General features: G+C 41.9%; 2 protein-coding genes across 4 annotated transcripts in view; both read left to right on the plus strand.

Moving 5' to 3' along the window:
- The window catches only part of cav1 (caveolin 1), a 35677-nt gene that overhangs the window by 8079 nt on the left and 6586 nt on the right, over window positions 1-21012 (plus strand). For 2 of the 3 annotated variants that reach the window (XM_070830188.1, XM_070830189.1), the window contains exon 3: window positions 475-2588. In XM_070830188.1, coding sequence (XP_070686289.1) covers window positions 475-816 — 342 coding nt within the window. In that variant the 3' untranslated portion in view covers window positions 817-2588. Of the gene's footprint in view, window positions 1-474; window positions 2589-21012 lie in introns of those variants that run through there. The other variant, XR_011584306.1, reaches the window with a different exon arrangement.
- met (MET proto-oncogene, receptor tyrosine kinase) overlaps window positions 13576-21012 on the plus strand; it is a 59080-nt gene continuing 51643 nt past the window's right edge. Inside the window, exons 1-2 of the mRNA XM_070830187.1 lie at window positions 13576-13715; window positions 15247-16447. Of these exons, the coding sequence (XP_070686288.1) occupies window positions 15248-16447 (1200 nt within the window). The 5' untranslated portion in view covers window positions 13576-13715; window position 15247. The remainder of the gene's footprint in view (window positions 13716-15246; window positions 16448-21012) is intronic.

Consider the following 21012-nt stretch of genomic DNA (forward strand, 5'->3'; position numbering starts at 1 on the left):
TGCTGCTAAAATATTTGAAGCCTCCCTGAAAAACAGCTGAGCCTTTTCCACAAAATCAAATTATAACACTATAATCATATCGATTTGATTGGGACTGTTTTGTAAGTCGAAACAAGCTGCCTGTTTGTACTAAGACTCCCCTCATCTAGACTTTATAAGTTGTAACTAATGGCTTTATTAATAACTAATAGTGTATTCACTAATACTGTACAGATTAGCTATTGACCAAGACCTAATTCTGTTGATGTGATGCTTTTATGTTAGTCATAGTGTGTTTACAACTATAAATACAGAGGCTGATAAAACCATGTAGTTGTGCAGTGTTATATGTGCTGTAAGTGGAGCTACTTGTTGATTAAACTTTGTCTTTTAATGTGGATCACAGGAAAACTAAAAGGGATCCAAGCAGACAACAAACTGTGATACATTTAGAAGTGTTTCGCTCACATTTTCTTCCATTTGCTCCCTCTCCAGGTAGACTTTGAGGACGTGATCGCCGAGCCTGCAGGGACCTACAGCTTCGACGGCGTGTGGAAAGCCAGCTTCACCACCTTCACCGTCACCAAGTACTGGTGCTACCGGCTGCTGACGGCATTGGTCGGCATCCCCCTGGCGCTGATCTGGGGAATCTTCTTCGCCATCCTGTCCTTCCTGCACATCTGGGCCGTGGTGCCGTGCATCAAGAGCTACCTGATCGAGATCCACTGTGTCAGTCGTGTCTACTCCATCTGTGTGCACACCTTCTGCGACCCGCTGTTCGAGGCCATGGGCAAGTGCTTCAGCAGCATCCGAATCCGCACAACCAAGGAGGTGTAGCACAAAGAGAAGGAGGAGGATTAACGAAAAGAGGGGAGGGAGGACGGGAGGGCTCGAGCAACACAGATGGAGGGAAAAGTCAGAGCAGAAACATCATAGACCTCTGGAAATGAGAGCTGAGACTTTTCCAGAGCTGAGCTGAGGTTGTTTGGAAGTTAAGGGGCGAGGTCACATGGCTCCTGACCCGGCCTTTTTCTACCAACTGTTTTTTCTCTCCAGTGTTGGTGTAAAGAAATCTGTGGGCACGGGAAATCAAAGGATCATTCTCCGGGGTTTATGTTGTTCTGTTTGTGTGTTGTCTTTCTTTTCATTCCTCACTGTTAACTTTGTCAAGCAAACAACTGAGCTCCATATCTGTTGGTTATTTTTTTTTTGCCAAATGATGTAAATTCCTTCCATTCTTACTGTTTCTGTGGAGAGCTTATCACTTTGATTGATTCATGTGAAGAGGGGATGTCAGGGTGTATCACTGTCTGTTATTTGTGTTCGTTTTTTGGAGCTGTTGGGCAGGGCAGGATGGTGGGATGTCAGCGGTTGGGAAGGTCAAAGCAGAGACAAAGAGAGAATGCTGCCAATTTCTATCTGACTCAGCAAAAACACAACAACCCCACAAACCGAACAGCGCAGCAACAGCCCTCCCTCTGTCCCCCGTGACCTTCGACGCACCAAAGCCAACCGTCCATCCCCCCCTCCCTTCACCCTGCTTTCCAGCAGTCTGACACACTGAACCTGCCCTCGTTCCTGCATGCACCTGCATCGCCTTGCCAGCAATTCGCCGTCCGCCACCGCCACGCCCACCACACAGCCTAATGATGCAGAAATGATCTGCCTCTCAGCTCACTCGCTCTGCGCATCAGCTTCTTACTCCACCTTCATCCTTCGCCCTTACGAGAGTGTGACAGAGAATGTTAGCATTTGAATTTTACGAGAACTATTCCCTCTTTACTCCAAAGTGGGTTTTCTGATCGATTCAGCCTTTTTATTCTTCGATGAAGCTCAATGCTTTTGAATGCACATCACCATAGCTCCATAGTGAATGCTTTTTTCTACACCATGACTATGAAGAACTTTGGGGTTACTAAACAATACCGTTGCTTTAACATCCTATATGTACTATATGGGTGTTTATGCAGAAAATGAGACTGTACTAGCTACAGAAGCTATGGCCTCATTCCAGTGCACTAATCTATGGGAAAGTATTGTTAGTGAATAGCGCTAATGAAGATCTCCTTTCTATATTTGCAAAGGTAGTAGAGTACTAGCAGCCACTTTTGCACAGTCTGCACTCATGGTGTGCAGTTGCGAGCTTGTATGGAGATTTTTCCTACGCACTGTGGTACTGACACAGGTTGGTGCATTGGAATTAAGACAATGTGAGGTGATATGTGTGATTTCAGATGCATTTTATTTGTTATCTGCTCATAATTTTGCACCCTTCCCCCTTTTTTGTTTTCTTATTTTCATTTCTCCTGACTAGTCTGTTCTGCTCCCCTGACTGTGGACACTGATGCCTCCTAACCCAAAGGGGGTGGGGTTTCTGAGATTAGGCGGGGGGGGGTTGTGTTTTATTGTGACATTAAGCTCGCTTTGACTCTGTCACCTTCAGTCTACCTGCTGTCTTCTCACAGGGATGGTAACATCATAGCACCTGTTCTTTGAATTGAGTGTTTTTAAGCTCTAAAGGTGATATTTTTATAAGAAAATATTTTTGTTCTTTTCTTGCTTTTACTGTACAATATCACGCTGTGCACATTAAAATTTAATATAATCCAGTGTGCATTTGTTCGTTTGTTTTATTCAGTTTCTTTACCAGGAGGAATCAAGTGATCACTAGCACATGTTTCTCCATGAAGCTCAGATATCAGCAGTTGATTTTTTGCTACTTGTGATATTGAGTCATAGCAAATCTAATTGCGTAATGATTCACAGTAGATACATAGTGACTGGTTTCATTCATCTGTACTGCAGGAAGCAGCCAGTTGAAGCTACTTGTGGAAAATATACATAGGAGTGATGCTGGAGCGAGAGCAGCTGAAAAATAATTTCCAGCAGCCGTGCCCTCCAAACCCTCTGTAGTATTTCTATCTGAGTCTGTGTCAGCGCTGCTTAGAGACTTTTTTTTCTGATCGTGGCACAACATCACCATGGTTACTTGAGAAAACAAACAAAAGTCTTGGGCTCATAAGACTGGAATCGAGTCTCTTGACTGTATTCAGGTTCATTTACACTAAAAGCAGGCACATAATTATGCAGCCTGAGGCAAGCCTGGACTCTCACTGTAAACTGCATTATTCAACACTAACATGTCGAGAGTGAAGCTAAGTCGACCTAACAATGGTTCATTGTTTTAATCTTTCAAGGGTGAATTACAGTGATACAATGGACACAATACAGTGCTGACTCCAAGTTGTTGTCTCAGTTTATGGAGCAAAAAATTATATTATCCAAGCCGTAGTTTGTGCCTCCCATATACTAACATGACATTTGAGTCACAGTTGCTACATTAAATTGTCAAAAGTATGTGGACAGCCAGACATTAGTCAGTTCTGGTACCAATGCTGGTAACTAAGGTCTGTATTCCAGTTCATCCCAGAGGTGTTGAATGGGGCTGAGGGCAAGCCAGTGAACTTCTTCGACAGCAAACTGGGAAAACCATTTTTTATGGTCTTCTGTAAAGTGTTCTCATGAATTTGGAAGCATATCTAAAATATCATTGTACATGTAACCATTGTGAATTGTAAGTGAGGGCCGAAAGACTGAAAATACACAGGAGTACATGGACAGGAGTTTTCCACATACTTTTTTCCTCAAAGATTCAAAGACTCTGTCAGTAAATACATTTAGACACAGCGTGTCTGCCTATCATCTTTTAAGGATTAACAATTTAAGGGTCTCAACTACAGAAACATGTTGAAGTCTTCTTTTCCATGCAGCCGAAGAAATATTTTTGTGATCCAGGTGGTGTGAAGTTGATTTGGAAAATATCTTCAGAACTGCAATAAACAATCATCTCCAGCATGTTCCACCAAGGTGAAGTTAAATTAAAGGAAAGAAGGAAGCATGCGTGAAGAGGATATAGTTGAAAGAAGCAGTCTTCTGCACACCTAAAGCACTCAAGCATCATTACAGTAGGAAATCCACGTTGAACCGCGACAGAAAACTCCTGCACAGGATGCAAAAGGTCATGGCAGAGTAAAACCTGCTCACTCCAGAGGGGAATTTTCCAGTGATTTGCAGTGAAGGACCAAAGCAGACATAACAGGAGGATGAGAGAACACACGGACGGCTCTGTTACCTTCCATGTAGCCGACAGGATTGGACAGTGGCACTTGCGAGCTAATGGCAAGGACTTGATACAACCAGGGTGAGAAGTTATTAACAGCAGGCTCAATGCTCCTCTGTGTGGTGGTGGTAAGTTTGCCTGTTGTATCAGATTACATTTGGGGGTCTTAATATTTACTACAAACCTACCTGTCTAACGAAATGGTAAAAGTGGGGTTGAACTTAAAGCACCATGTCAGTGGTTTGGCATGTTTTTATCAAGGAGAAGAATCATCACAATCATCATTTCAGCTATTTTGATTATTTGGCAAAACTCTTGAATACATCAGGAAATGCCTGGCATGAGAGCAAAACATCATTAAAAATTAAAAATTCTTTTATCCTGTTCTCTACTCTGTTTGCAGGGTGTTCCTCCAGCCCACCGGCCTCCAGGTCAGCTGTGAACCTGCCAATAAATGTGAATATCAGTGTTTTGATATGTGTTGAGCCTGAGGTTAAGGTGAAAACCCATCTTAAGTGTTATTTCACCAAGTGCATGCTGGGAAAGGCACCTGATGGAGCATCACTGTAAAATCATTTTTGAAGCGTTTCGTTTTGATGTGGTTTGACTGTTGACTCACATTTTGAGGGACTTAGCTCAGCTTTTACAACACAACAGCTCTCTCTACTGGAATAAACTGAGAAATGCATATGCGGATTATGTGGCCAAAAGTATGTGGACACCCAACCATCACATCTACTGTATATGTGACTGCTGAATATATTAAGTTGTGGATATTAATTTATTTGCATAACATCCTCCACTCTTTTGGTTTCAGGCTTTCCACCACATGTTGGAAAATGGGTGCAGGGATTTACTTCAATTCTGCCACAAAAGCATTAACCAAAATTATTTCTTTATCGACTTGGCTGTGTGCTCGCAAGCATTTTCATGGTAAAACAGGAGGCGGCCTCCCCCAAACTGTTGCCAGAGGGTTGGAAGCAGACTATTGTCTAATTACATTGTGTGCTGTGGCATTTAGATTTCCTTTTAATGAAACTAAGGAGCCTTCCAAAACCACAAAAATAACTTAGGCCATATGATGTAGGCTACTGTGTATGCTTAATTGTATTAAAACTGTAGATACAATAGAATAGAATAGATACAAAAGCTGTTTTATCAATACATCTATGTTGTTAATCTATAGTCATCTATCATTTATGTTTCATCTTTCCACTTCAATGAGTTATGACAAGAAGTATGATATCGTGTGTTAATAGAGCATATTGGACCACTAAAGCAGAAAATAATTATCTTAATTTCTTCCATTTTTCCATGTGGTATCACATACCACTGTGAGTAATGACACAAATAAATCAAAACTGATATCTTTATGGGTGTACCAAACAAGTGCTGACTGCTTTATCTGCCCTCATCAGATGATTTATCGCATGTCAGGCGCAGTGTGAACCACGATACGTTAAACCTAAATACTTGGATGTTTCCTTCACAACAATGTTGTGGTTAAAGGGTGAGACTGCAGCTAGATAACAGATGTAACAAACGTAAGGTAGACATGATGTTCGGTCCCTTCTCTCGATGACTCAGTCTGTGTCAGTGGTTTTCATCAGTGGAAAGTCAGAGACCAGGTGAGATAAACACTGAGGCTTTTAACCATCTGGATGGCGGCAGGATCAGCAGCTGTTTCCTCTCGCAGCTGACGCATCAGATCAGAGAGAGAGATCGCAGTGACTCTTGTGTGATTTGTTGCTGTCAAAATACACCAGGTAGAGACATTCACCTTCCCTGAGGATGGTGGTTAAGAAGATACTTTCACACCTACGTCACAGCTCTGTAAGCTTTGTTTAGGTGAACTCTTTTAAGGCCTGGCCCCCGGCCCAAACGTTCATTTTGACAGTTTATCTGTGAATGTTGGCTTTACATTCGTTTACCTCAAGTTTACTTTGCTCATGTGAATTGTGTTTGTCATTCATGCTGCTTTTTTGAGACTCATTTTGATTAAGATGTTTGATTAAAGATGTTTTATTATTCCTGTTGCTCCGTGTGGGTTCCACTTCTCATTTCATCAGCGTAGACTGCAATCAGGGTAATTCAAGAAAGTCATGGAGTTCTGAGTAATTCAGTCTTTTTTCTTACCTAAGAAAATAATCATGTAAACCATTATTTATTTATTTTTTTACCAGGGTGATCAAGTTAATACCTGGCAAAATGAATCCACTTCGTCACACTGTCTTTACAAAATACAAAATTCTATAAAAATCTAATGCTGTCATAAAGCAGTCCAGCTCATTGACTTGCAGTATTTCCCATAGTGGCATATGTAGTCACACATGTGAGAGTGAGAGCCACCATGACAGAAACAATATGACCGTCAACAAATTCATATTTCTCATAGCACACATCAGCATAATATCAAACTGAATAATAAGTAACATCTACTAATGGTCCTCATGTTGTACTGTTGAATGCCAACAAATAGCAGAATATACGTTTTCCTTAGAATTTAGCTTCACCTCTTAAAGTTTCATTTCTTTTTAAACTAGTTTTAAGTTTAGATATGTTAAGAGTTGTATCATCATTTCTAAACATGCTTCCTTTCTCATACAACAAGGAACTTCACAGTATAATAAATATTTGAATTATTTTTTAATTCAACTTTTCTTGACCCCCAAATTATTTTGTTCGATATCTACATTTTATAATTTTGTTGTTTTTTCTAAGTGTCTTTTTTTGCAGTGTACGGTTCAGCCTGTTTCTGGTGGCTCACAACCATCAGTGGGCGCTGACGGACCACATGTTCATCTGCAGCTCACAGGAACTCTGGCTTCCCTCATCTGTTAACAGACATCTGCAGCTGAAACACATTTCTGACAGTTTTTACAAAGCCAGCTTCTCGTGTCAAACCCCACACACTGCCCTCTGTGTTCTCCACCGTGTCTCTTTATTTGGATTCAACAAACAAGCCCTCAGGGAAGCTGCTAGTGTCCTGGTTTGCCCCGACCCCACACACAACAAGCACTCAGCCCGTTTCCCTGCAAGGCAATTCACACTTCCACATGCAGCTCTTTGGGAGTTGCTTTTTTCACACTTGCACCAAATTTGTAAAGCTTTATTCTGTACAAATTCTCTTTTCCCTCCAGTGTCTTGAAGTTGTTTAGGTCATTGATGAATTTACAGAGGCTCCTTTGTAACCAGACTTGTAATAAAAACATGGCTTCACACACACACACACACACACACAAAGGGAAAGTCCCACATCCAGCATTTTCAGAGAATCGCTTTTGGTCCCTTCAGCTGTTACAGCAGTGGGGAGTGAAAATGATGAAGCGTGCTATGACATCAAGCAAGAAGAAGGCTGGCACAGATCCATCAGTGTGCGCCACACCAGCCGCTTACAGATGTTCCTCCTCCCCGGCACACCTGGTTCTCTGCAAGTCAGTCAGTGCACTCTTTGAAGGGATACGTCACTTTTACCACATGTTTGAGACAACGTAATAACGAATCTTACAGGGAGAACCTGTGACATCTTCCTTTGTTCATTCTGTTGCTTTCTGCTGTGCTGTATTTCCCAGAGATCACCTGTCAATCAACATTTTCCTCTCATGTTGTGTTGATTTGTTGTGCTTTACTGCAGGGCACTGTTCTCTTCATCACTGCTCATATTCATCCTCTGTTTATTCAAAACAAACTGGAAACATGACGCATCATTTCCACCACGCAAGAAAAAAATGTAGCCAATGTGTCCAGAACAGCAAAAAGAAAAAAGAGCTTTGAGGAACTGAAAGAACTAAAGTTCTATTAAAGAGCTAAACATACATTTAATTATGAAATGTCACACTGATAGTCACTTCAGTCTCAGTATATTTTTGTCAAAATGTGTGTCATCAATCGAAATGTTGCGCTTTTTACTCAATACCAACTGAAAGAGCTTTCATCCTCCGTCTCGTTTGAACATTGACTGCTGTACCGCTGTAGAGAACAAAACTCTCTTGTTTTCAAACCTGGCCGATTGTTGTCTTGACAACTGACCAAAATGTGCACTGTCCTCCTCTACAGATGTGCTTAAAGTTGACTTATGTATCTTTTGTTCATTCACAAAGTCCAGAACAAAGACAAGCAGGAAGTATGATGACGTGAGGCTGCCTACTCAATCAACAAGACAGCATCCTCTATTCTCTCATCAAGTTTGAGATCTACACAAATAAAAATGTTGTTTTTTTACAATGAAAGTGTGATTATTCATTTGATTCTCAAACCAAAGATGACAAGAACACTATTCATCCATAGAAACACTGTCTGATAAATTCTAACACATAGCAGATGAATATTTGCATTAAAACAGGAAGAAGGAGAGGAGAATGAGCATTAATATGTACAGTGTGGGGAAAAGGCAAATGCAAGGCAAAGATGTTGTGCTGTGATTTCACTGACACTTGAGTGAGGTTTATTTAAGTCAAAGCTTCCACAGATAAACAACAAGGATGGGAGAGTTTAAGAGCTCTTGAGGGCTTCCCATAAACAGTTTAATATGAGAATGGAGAAATCTTGCATGCTACATCCAGTAAAGAGTTGTGTTGCACAGTGATAATGCATTCTTATTCTTTTTAATTAGATTACATTACAGTGCTGAAAGGACTAAGGAGGAGGGGGGTTTTACAGTAACTGGGGTCAAAGAGCAAAAACGTCAGGACTGTAAATCTGTTGCTGCAACAGAGTAGGAGTGGATTTCTTTTACAGTGTATGTACAAAACCCACTTCTTATTACAGCACATCAAAACCATCTGCTTTTTTTGGCATTTAAAGAAACAGTTTCTAAAATCCTTGGAGTCATTCTCAGTCACTTTGAGACTCATGTAAATATTTATCACGTCTTAAGAGCCGTCTAATAAACTGAAAGGTAACCACGTTAAATCTTCTGAGCTATATCTCTTGTAAAACATCTCATCACAGGGATAGGGGATGGACTACGTGGTCTAGAAGCCATATGTGTATTTTCCTGAGTTCATATTTCTTCTTCTTTATTATATCTATGCCTCCAACGATGGCCATCAGTGGGGCTTAATATGAGCCGTGTTGTTGTGACTCCATCCATGACTGGACAGACTGGCAGACACAAAAACAGCTTCAACTTCTTGACTGACAGTTTTCTTGCCTGTCTGCTTCAGTACCCATTTCCTGCAATGCATGAGATTGTAATCTTTTGATTTCCTTTTTCATTAGGAGTGCCTTTATCTGGCGCACAGGTACTGGAAGATGAGAGCACTGATCTGCCACTCGAGACATGAAAATACGGAGTCTAGCCTCCTAGTATGGTGATCTGATGAAGCTGAGACCGAAAAACGACAAAAAAAGTCTCGGCTGGAACCAGTAAGCAAGACGTGTATAAAAAACAACAATGTAAGAAGCAAAACGGCAAAAAAAACTTTTATTCCAAATAAAATTACTTTACCAGTTTCCCTCAATTAAGTGACATTTCCATAACATGAGCCATATTCTTCAGAGTTTCATTACTTTACATCCAATTCTTGAACTCCCTCAACTAAAGGAAACTGCCAGACAACAGACTTTTTAATATATGCACATATCAGGAAAATACATTTTAAAGCCTGAATATGAGAATGAATGTGAAAATGGTAGGAAAATAAAGGTTTTTTTTCTGTGCAGTTAGATATTTACAGCAGCTCTTCTTGCTTTTGTAGTATGTAGTCAAGCAGATTTAGAGTTTATTTGCTGAGGTTTCGAGATAGACAGTATATTCTCTTACACCACCCTCATGAATGCAAGAAATCTGAAAACCTTTGGGGAAGAAACAAACAGTGGTGTTGTGAAACAGATGTGTAGTCTTGTTGATGTGATGGTCAGATTTTAACCCCTATCTTTCGAAACCAAAGAGCGTTTTTAGAGATAGTAGAAGACAAACCAGAATGCACTGCAGCTGCAGGACAGGTGGAGACTTTTGCTCAACATGAAACATCTAATTATAGGACTAATATTCCTAGCAATGCAGAGTATTTTCTTTAACAGTTCTGACTTTAAATGCTCTCTGGTTAAGAGATACTACAGTATCGACAAGAGCATCTGCCTGAACTCCCTTGACCTGCTGTTTTCTCGTAACCTTTTATGAACCTATCTGTCATTATCTGTGCTGAACTGTAAAGATCCTGCTGAAGAAGCCTGTATTTGGAGATACACATCTGACTAATGAATGCAGCACACACTTCCAATCACCAGAGGTAAAGAGTCCATCCACAGAGTGAAGCAGCTCTGATGGGTCAGGAACATCAATCAGAGTTAACTGTCCCGGTCAGCAGTTAACCAGGGTTTGTATTGACACTGCCGGTGATAAATAAGCTCTTCTGGACTAGGTTTCCGTGCACAGGAAGGGGTGACAGAAACAGTAAAATCAAGACTGAGTGCCCTGCTCATCCCTGATAATCACTTGCTCTTGCCTGTTGGATTACTCTCTTCAATTTCTATTCAGTAGCTTGGAAATTAGCCTGACCTGAAGATCCCTTCACGTCTCTGGAGAGCAAAAAAGCCAGTTCACCTCGAGCACCAGAAGATGGCGCCATAAAGAGTCAGACGTATTCAGTTACAGTGAGATTTAAAGATTCGAGTCAAGGAAAAAAAAAACTTGTTTTCTCTCTTCACCTTAAGGGATGTTAAGTCGTGCTGTTTTTGTTTTTGATTTACTTGAACTGGCCAAATATATGTGGACACTAGGCATCACAAATGCATATGTGATTCTTGTCCATCTCATTCTAAAACCGTGGGCATTAAACCACTGCTGAAACAGCCTCCACTCTTCTTGTTTCAGGATTTCAACCAGGTTTTGGATCCTGACTGCAGGGATTTGCATTAGTGATATTGGTGTAGGTGTAGGTGTGTTCCTTCATTTCCACTTTTTGTTTTAACTTGGATGAACTGACCCATCAACTCTATTTCACACTCTCAAACTATATGCACAAAAGTAGAAAGTACATAGTTGCTGTGCTGCAGGTGTTGTGGTTGCAGGATGCGGATCATTCCTGCAGCACGTGTCATACTTCGGGGTTTCCACATTCTGCATGCCAGCAGTGTGAGGTTCACCACCAAACCAACCTTTTTTTCTCCTTCTTCTTCTGCTCCACGCCAAGACAAGGACCCAAGCTAAAATGGAGTTTGCCACCACAGGAGCCACGCAGACACACCCCTCGGGGATATAGTCAGACACACACGCACACACACCCGGCGTCAGACACACCCCTTGGCAACTGAGTCAAAACTGCCCTGAGGTAAAGCAAAACACAGTTTCTCTAACAAACACAGACTATAAAGAGTGAAGGAGTGTGTTGTGAAACTTCTGGCTCATCGGTGAGAAGTAAACCAAGACTGAGCTTCATACAATGAGCTTTTATACCTCTAAGTGTACTTTTTTTTTTGCAAGAACACACTTGAATTGATTTGCATTTGCAGGCAAAAAAGAGATACCGCAGGGGTTTCACATCATACTTAGACAAAGTGGTTGTATCCAGTAAAACAACTTGATTTCTGAGCCTAAATTTGATCATAATTACGCTTAAAGTCTGTGAACCTAAAGGAATAATTAGACATTTGGGGAAATTTGCTTATTCCTCAAGTCTTTGCAGGTTGCCTGGCAACCTCACAGTGACAACAGTGACTCAAAGACGTCGCTGTACTGCGGCAAAAAATGAAAAAATGAAATTTGCTGTTTTTACACTTGAATGTTGCTTTAATCCTTACAGTTTACAATGTGATACAACGTGTTAATCAGTGAGCAGAGGCAGGTTTTCTGTTTTTAGTCTTTATGCAAAGCTAAGCTAATGTGACACGGGGCAAAAAAGTGAATAAATGTTGAACTACTCCTTTAATGATCTCTAAGCACTGATTGCATGGATTCAGATCTAAAGTTAGATGCTCCTTGTCTGAACCCAGAAATGTTCTGGTTTATTTAATCAGATTAAATTCAGATTAAACCGCTGTATTAGTCATTATTATTATTATTGTGCTATCTAGATGCTTTACTTCTCTGCTTTTTATTGTATCTCAACACCTTTTTGAATAGAGATTCTTCTTCAGTGGTCAATTGAGGTGAACTAAAGGTTCGTGATGTGCAGTGACAGTTTAAGGGCTCTCTGGTGTGATGTCAGAGCTAACAGTACTGTGTCCCCTGGGAAATCAGGGAGTTTAGAGTGGAAAGGTTGATGAATTTGGGGGGTTTGTCTGTGAAAGCGTCTCCATATGATGTTAAAGAAGATCCGTTTCAAATGTAAGAATGACTTCAGCAGACTTTTAAAACGAGCTGAGCCTCTCTGTTATTATAAAAAAAAAACTCCATAAAGGGGAGAAGCGAGGAAACTATTACTCTGCAATGAGACTTGCTCACATTCAGAATGATATGACAAGTTTAGAAGATGTCACAGATTCATCACATCACTCATCTACCCACTTGAACACACTCCCCCCCTGACTGTCGGTCTCCTTAAACCCTCACATGTCACTGTGTCTGTCAGAAAGTGAGTGCAAGCAGCCGCTCCTCAGCAGCTCTGTACCTATTAATTCTCCATCCACATTCTGTTATCAGGGTTTCCAGTCTTTCATTCCAGCTGCCCTCCATTCGGGAAGTGGGACAAAGGAATTTTTTGTGCAGGCCACTGTGATTCATGGCTGAGAATCACACACACAGTTGGTTTAGCCTTTATAACTTTGCTCATTATTTATGGCTGAGTGAGCCGTTTTAACATGACAACAAGTAGTCTGAGTCACAGGAGTGCTGGAGGAGAGTCAGGTGGAAGCTGGAGAAGAAAGAAAGACCTTCCTTCATGTGACCTTTCCTTTTTGGTTTGTGTCATTTTGAACATTTATGGAGTTTTACTGATCACTGAGGAGTGAATTAGTAGCATTTGTGGTGCTGTAAATTATGCTTCATTACCGGTTTGGTCTGGTTCGAGAAATATTGGATTTGGTGGATAAATCATACATATACACCTAACATGTGCTGCTTTGATACATAAAAGATTAAATCGTACAGAAGAAAGAGGCAAATCAGAGTAATTTAAGTTTAATGATATGATTATGTCTGTGTTAAATGATACATAAAACTCAAAACACCGCTTCTTGTGTGGTAATTTGTGGTTCTGCGTCACATAATAATCACTCAGTTTTCCAGCTCTGCTTTCCAACCTGTGGGTCTGTCTCACCTGAGCTCCACAGACCGAGGAGCAGCAGCAGCAGCAGCAGCAGCAGCAACAACACCTGGACGCCTCACAGACTTTGGAAAGAAAGGCGGAGGCGGAGCTTTACGCGCCAGGAGTGGAGCTGGGATGTGAGAGCGTCTGCAGCAGCAGCAGCAGCAGCAGCAGCGTGTGTCTGCTGGAGTCAGTCAGCGATCAGCAGGTTTCATCTGGTAGAGTGACAAACTTGAGTGTAATTACCCAGATAGAGACAGATTGAGAAAAAAGCAGAGTGGCGTCTTTCTTCTCTTTCACGAGGGGGAGAGAAAATCCGCAGCGATCAATTTGGACTTGATGAGAAAGTCAAGAGGTCCCGCTCTCGGAGACACCAGTGGAATATGATTTGAATCAAGGGAACGTACAACACTGTAGCTCGCTAACAGGTGAGTTTACTATCCATACAAGTTTCTTGTCCTTTCTCTCTCTTTTCTTTTTTTTGTTTTCACTCATGCGTAAAAACGCAAAGACCCTGGCTCCGAGGCAACAAACTCTCCTCTGCTCCTCCTCTGGATATCACAGCTCACAGTTTTGAAATGTTTTTTCTGGCTCGTTACACCATTTCATCAACTTCCCATTTGTGTTTTCTGAGACCTTTCGCCGTGACTCACTTTCCTCTTTAAATGAAAACATTTTCACAGTTTCCCACCGCCTTTTGTTCTTTGAAAAACGAGGCGGTAAATTTATTGTGTTTGGTGCAGGTGCGCAATAATGTGCCCACTATTACTCATATTATGAGACCAAAACAAGACGATACACATCTCAACGTCGTTATTAAAAGAAAACAGGCTCTAACTCTGTAATATTGTATAACTCAACTCTAACATGTGTTTTGGGTTCTAAATGTATACTCCCTTTTATCTTTATTTCCCACTAAATCACCATTATCTTCCCACAGTGTAGCCTCTGTCTCTTATCTTTGGCACTTATTAGTACCACTTTTTTTCCTCCTAACTTTCATAGGAGTCTACAAGCACCTGTTTGGTCTGTCTTTAGATATTATCTCTGAAACAGGGTGATAAACCGAGCTTTCTCTGCTAGCATTGAGACATCAGTCATAAATCAGATCATCAAATGTGCTCACAAAAGAATTTCACTTCGTTTATGCATCACTGCAGGCATGTGAGTATAGAGCCACTGTGCTAGATGATTTCCCTTGTTTTGGTTTACATCTGGGGATCGTGTTAAAACCACATCCAGATAAGAAGCATGCAAATGCATATTTTGCAAATTCTCTGGTGTTGCTCTCCCTCTGTCCCTCCCTCCCTCCACTAAAAGCATCTCCCAGTGGATTACCATTTAGTTGGGGTTATTTATCATTTGCAGGATGGTCCCGCTTGCCTTCTCCCTCCAGCCTCTTTTGTTTTAATTGAGTTTATCTCCGCTCCCTTGGGCCCTCGCTGTCTAAACTTAGGCCGGTGGTTGCCTTGCCCTGTGGAGCATGCTGCTCTCTGGGTGATTCACTGCTTTGCCTCTTGCTGTGGTCACTTGGGAACAGAGCTGAGCACCACAGAAGTGCTCACCCAGGTCTCACTGATGGCTGGTCTGGGGTCAGTGATGTGAAAAGTTGAAGTGTTGAATGATTAGGAGGCTGATATTAAAGATCTGTGTCACCAGAAAGCCACCAGTGACTCCAGTATGAATGGTTTCACTGCTTGTGGTGAAGTGAGTAAACCCTGGTTTTATACCCTGACACAGTTCCATTTATGAGTCTAAAAAGGGATTTTGACGTCCCTCTTGTTTCTCCGGGTTCTCTGGTCCTTATTCAGCACAGACTGTGTCTTTTTCCCCACACTCATACTGCAGGCAACTGAGGCCACCTATTCAAAGATGTCTATGATGAATGTTTTGAGTTCTTTGTGTGGCAGCAGGGATATTTTACTGACTCATTTCTCATGTCTCTTATTTCTGGAACAGGATGAATCTCTGCTCGCTTCATGCCATCATGCTGCTCTTGGCCTTGTGCCCCAGCGTGCGTTGCCAGTGTGATAAATCATCCCAGACCAACATACTCAACCTCTCCATCACCTACGAGCTCCCAATGTTCACTGCAGACTTCCCCATCCAGAACATGGTGACACTGGACGGGATCATCTACGTCGGAGCTGTAAACCGAATCTATGCCCTGTCCCCGAACCTCACAAAGCTGTCAGAGTACCACACAGGACCACTCTTTACCAACGAGACCTGTGGCCAGAAACTGAAAAGCACGAGCAGTGGCAGCAAGGTGGACAACCACAACATTGCTCTGGTGGTGGAGAACATTTACGATAAGGGGTTGTACAGCTGCGGCACAGCAGACAATGGCATTTGCCGTCGTCACGTCCTGGATGACGACATTAGCCTGAAAACTGTAGATGAACAGGTGTACTGTTTCGCTGACAAGGTGAGGTGGGGCAAGGGTCAGCCCAGCGACTCGGATGTTGTGGTCAGCCCTGCAGGATCTCAGGTGCTCAATGTGGAGAGCAACGTCATCAAGTTTTTTGTTGGGAACTCTGAGATCCCAGGCATAGGAAACATATCTGGCAGTGCAACACATCCCCATACCATTTCTCTGCGGAAGATGAAGACGAGCCAAAATGGATTCACTTTCTTCTCGTCCCACTCATACATGGATCTGATTCCATCTCTCCGTGGAAACTACTACCTGCGATACGTCTACTCCTTCCACAGTGGACCCTTCACCTACTTCCTCACTGTGCAGAGTGTGGACAAGGACTCCCAGGCCTACCACACCCGTATAGTCCGTATGTGCTCTTCGGACCTTGTGATCCGCCGCTACGTGGAGATGCCCCTTGAATGCATCAGCACCGATAAAAGGCGAAGACGCTCAACGGAAGACGTGAAGGTTTTCAACATTCTCCAGGCAGCCCACGTCACCAAGGTGGGCAATGACATTGAACTGCAGAAGCAGCTGAAAGTGGAGGAAGATGATGACGTGCTGTTCGCCGCCTTTGCCCGGGGAAAGCCGAACTCTCCAGAGCCGACCCCTAATTCGGCCGTCTGCGTCATGTCGCTGAAACACATCAACAACATGTTCAAGATGTACATGCAGAGGTGCAACACAGTGGACCCGTATCACTTCACTGGATCAGACAAGAGGTCCTGCTACAATGTGGTAAGAGCTGGGAGGGGACTGGTGCCACTGTGAAGGGGTAGCCACTGTAGAGCTGCTACTTTGCATTTGTATTTCTTGGAGGGGAATGCAAATGTTGCTCTTTTCTCAACTGCCAAAAAAAGCACAATGCATTTTTCAATGCACTTCTTTATTTAACAAAGATTGTAAAGAAGGCATTTGTCATGCAAGTGTTTTTTCATGCTCTGGGTTTTTTTTTTGTTTTTTTACAGATTTTCACCTTTTGGCAAAAAAACAACCAAATTCTTTTCAAAGGGGGAAATTAATGAGCTCAAATTATATTCTATTCTAATTTTTCCTTATGTTTGAGACGATATAAACTGGAGAAGCAGTTGTAGTTATGCATCATGGTAACCTCTACAATGGCTACTGCTGTGTTAATATGTGCATTTTTGACAATATTTAGTGCTTAACAGAGAGAGTGACAACTTACTCATGATGCATTTAACATAGTCTGCCTTGGTGTCCAGGTCATGCAGTATATTTGTTGTTCTTTCTGCACACATAAGCTATTGCCAAACACGAAGTTGCAAAATTCTTACCCAACATCAACATTTTAGACATTTAACTCTTTAATTGCTTATCCAGAGTGATGCTGATTGAATCCAAAAGACAAAATTACTGCCTCTGCAGATCGGCGACCAAGTCAGAGCATCAGTATGCGGTTTTACGATGTCTCGTAGACACATAAAATAAAGCAGTCATCTGTTGTATATGCATGGCTTGGTTTTTTGCTATTAGAGTTATAGGCTTTGGCTGTTTATTCACTACAGGCAGGGTGGCTCTTTGGCTGGAGAGACCGTCTCAGTAACTGGGTGGTCTCAGGTTCAGGCAGCCAGTGTGTCTACTGGATCTCTGTCCTTGTGTCATTGTGTTCAAGTGTCCTTAGGCAAGGACATGACTTGTCCCCCTTTTGGTTGAGAGCATACATGCAAGTCTGCATCATAGTGACATGTGAAGAAACACATTCCTGATTTTAGTGTGTTTGATATGATGTTAGGATGTTTGAGGTGCTCTAAACATCCTTAAATGCCTGTTTTACAGCCTCTGTTGGATTTGAAATGTAAAAATGACTCTAAGGTGAAAGAGTAGATTCTCAGCTTTAATTTGAGACTGTTTACATCCATATTTGGTGAACAGCGTAGGACTCTTGGCCAAGTATCGGGACAATGATCCTAAGCAACAGTGGAAACAACTTGACTGGTTGGGTCAGTCACCTCACCTCATTCCAGCTGATCGTGATGTGCTTCACTAGACTGAGGTCAAAAAGCCAGTTAAACATGCAAAAAGTGAAGATGATTGAACGATAGGCCTAGTAGAGTGTCCCCAGGAAATATCCCAAGTGTCTGCTGATTTATTGGATTGGAGACTTTAAATAAAAATGTTAAATTAATTTCATTTGTCGTAAACATTTTGGCAACTATGCATAAATAAGGCTCCTTCATTGGGCCTCCGATGTGGATGTGATCATCCTCAAATTAAAGCTGAAAGTCAGCACTTTACCTCTTAGTCACTGCTTCAATTTATATCCACTGAAGTAACCGTCCCCTCTCCCCACACTGCTGCAAGCCAGTTGTTACCTTGCCTGTACTAACTCACCTCCAATCCATCAAAATTGACTTAATCAATTGGTTGAATCACCTGATCAATAATGACATGAAGTTAACTGCCGTCCACCCTGCCAAAGAATCTGTCAATATGTGTGCTGCCCCCTCTGTGACTTCATCTTTACTTACCCTCAGCATCAGTCACTACTGTATATCACCAGTCAGGCAGTGGATCAGTCTCCTGGATAAATTATACAGTGAATATGTTGTCAAAGGGCAAGCACATACAGGAGTAATGTCAGAGTCGTGTGCAAACACCGAGCGCACTCCTGAGGAAGGATTCTGTCAAAACATTGGGTGTGGGTGTTAATATGCAGGCTACTCCTTGTATTATGAACTAGTTTGAACATCACTACATATGCCTTCATAGTAGAAACATGTATTGCTGCTGTAGCTTTGCAGCAAATCACAACCGTGCACCTTGAGTAGAGAGCATCTCAGTTTGTCTCAGTGTTTTTGCATTGTTTATACCACTCAACACTAAAAAGTGTAGACGTTGATGTAGACGTTTCAATTAATTTTGCAGACATCCATTGGTTTCCATTCATTTTTGTACAGTATGATAACCAACAGACTCTTGAAACTTTAAGTTACATAATGAACATCATGTAAACACACTTACTTTTACAATCAGTCTTATTTACCATTGTGTGTATCCTAAAAGTCTGCACATGTTGAATGCATTTCTTTACTCATAACTCAACATTTTTAAACCTACATTATTATTATCCGTGGTTATATTGGTGCATTGTCTTCTGCCTTTTATCTCGTGCATTCCTTCATTTCTTAGTGCTAAGTCACCTCCACTAAATATCCATGAGTGGAATAGCATGCCCTGTTTGCTTATGTGGGCTCTTGTGAATCTTTCTGGATCTACTCCTAGAGCATCAGATACAAAATAAATGTGACCTGCATAAGAAAATGATGCTCTAAATGTTCACAATGATCGATTTGATTTTCATACTGTACAAAAAGTAGTGGAGACCCGTGGCTGCACAGAAAGAAACATACATTGCAGAATGGTTGGTAGTACATAGTGAAAGTATACGTGATTTGTGGTTAAGGAGAAAACTCACTGTCTGGTGCTTCAGCACAGTATGAAGTGATTGTAAAGACACATGCTGCAGTGAAGATATCTATATAGAGTGGCATGTGGTTCTTAAAACGGATGCAAACAGGCTTTGCAAATACATGGTGTGTGGGTGTCTGGGTACATCAACGCAGTCCTGACAGCTATCAGTGGTGGAGATCCACAGGGGAAAGTGAGGAATGCTGGGAGCCGGGGGGTTTGAGGGCAGCGCATATCTGACTCTCAGCGAGCCGTGATGAATGGCTCGGGGATAACAGGGCATCAGCAGCTGGGCGGAAGATGATCCCCTGACCCGCTGTGGCAGCCGGCCACGCTGGCGAGGCCTCTACCCCGCTCCCCTCCACCCCCACCTGTTACCAGCACCTGTGGGAAAGTGGAAGTCGCATCAGTAACAGCAAAGTGATGTTTTATCTGGGTTGATGGTTTCATGGGTGATCATTTTGTATGACCTTTTATTGACTTTCTGAAGCAGCATAGCATCTTGCTATGATCACATAAGTCTTTTGTTTTACAAAATCCTGCAGTACAAATTAGACCTTTTCACACAGTGACGCAACGCAGGAGAAAGCTTTTGAAAATTAACACATTTCAACGTGGCTTCAATTTGTGCCAATGTGTTTCTGCTGGGACGGCTGGTTTTCTGTTACAGAGCAACTTGAACACTTGATCTTCTGGCTCCCTAACGCCTGTTGGTGAACAGATGTGAAAAGTTTAGTCTGATGTAATGTTTAACAGTGAGCATATTTTGTGTAAGTCAGAAACAGTCCTCAGCTTTAAACTGATTACTCACTCCTGTTGAGCTACTGTGCACAGGATCAAAGCAAAAACCCTCCTGTAACAAATCCAATAGCTAACGCCTCACGCTTCTCCGGCTTCAAACTATTTGACAAGGGTTGCTTTGTGCCGAGTGACAAACACTGAGGAAATCTTTATTTCCTGAAACTCCAAACAGTAATTGTCTGTTTCCATCTCTTGACTGGTGGTACGAAAACTGTTGTTTTGATTACTCTGAGTGAGAGTGTGCTATTCCATTATTAGACATTCTTTCCTCCTGACTCACTTGATTACTGGGTCGACATGAGGTATGACATCAATTTTGCAAGAGGTACAGGAGCCTGTCCATGCTATATAATTATCATAGAATCCCTCAGTTTCTGCGTGGTTTTGATATGTCTGCAAACAATGTGATATAAAAGTATTCTTACTTTGTTCTTTTGCAGCTGAAATCCTCTTTAATACCCCCACCTCAAAGACACATGCACTCAAAACAAGAACACTGACTCTTTTTCTCTGCAGGGCTCAGCAGAGACAAATGGCACCAAAATCTGCTGTTACAAAATTTGTTTGAGTTGGAGCGTCCAAAGACACAGATGCAGCAGGTCAAGAGCCGAATCGCTGCAGCCAAAAGAGCTTTTATCTCACTTCAACTGGGAAGCCGTTTTCTGATTACTCTTTTATTAGTGACAGTCTTACTTGAAGCCCCTTGTCCTCAGCTGTCAGGTTAAGAACCAAGCTGCAGCAACAAAAGACCATAGAACAACTGCCCATTTGATGTGGAGGCCTGGAGTTGAATGATCTAATTATGGCACTACTTAATAGATTTATGACTTGTGTTCAGTGGCATATGGCAGACTGTTATCATGAGGTTTGGGTGAGATAAGCGCGGACATAAATTCATAAAAGGTGTAAACACTCGGAGGAGGCATACTTAAGCACACAGGAGGTTATTTTTGTCGTTGCTCCACCAAACTGTGCATTTCTGGTGGAAAACTCCCAATAGGGATCTTTCTGAGGCTGCAAGCTAAGTGAAAGAGCATGTTTGAAGTTTTTAAGTGGTGGTTGTCAGCTCA

Source organism: Pempheris klunzingeri, chromosome 5 (genome assembly GCF_042242105.1).
Source record: "Pempheris klunzingeri isolate RE-2024b chromosome 5, fPemKlu1.hap1, whole genome shotgun sequence".
Taxonomy (NCBI): Eukaryota; Metazoa; Chordata; class Actinopteri; order Acropomatiformes; family Pempheridae; genus Pempheris; species Pempheris klunzingeri.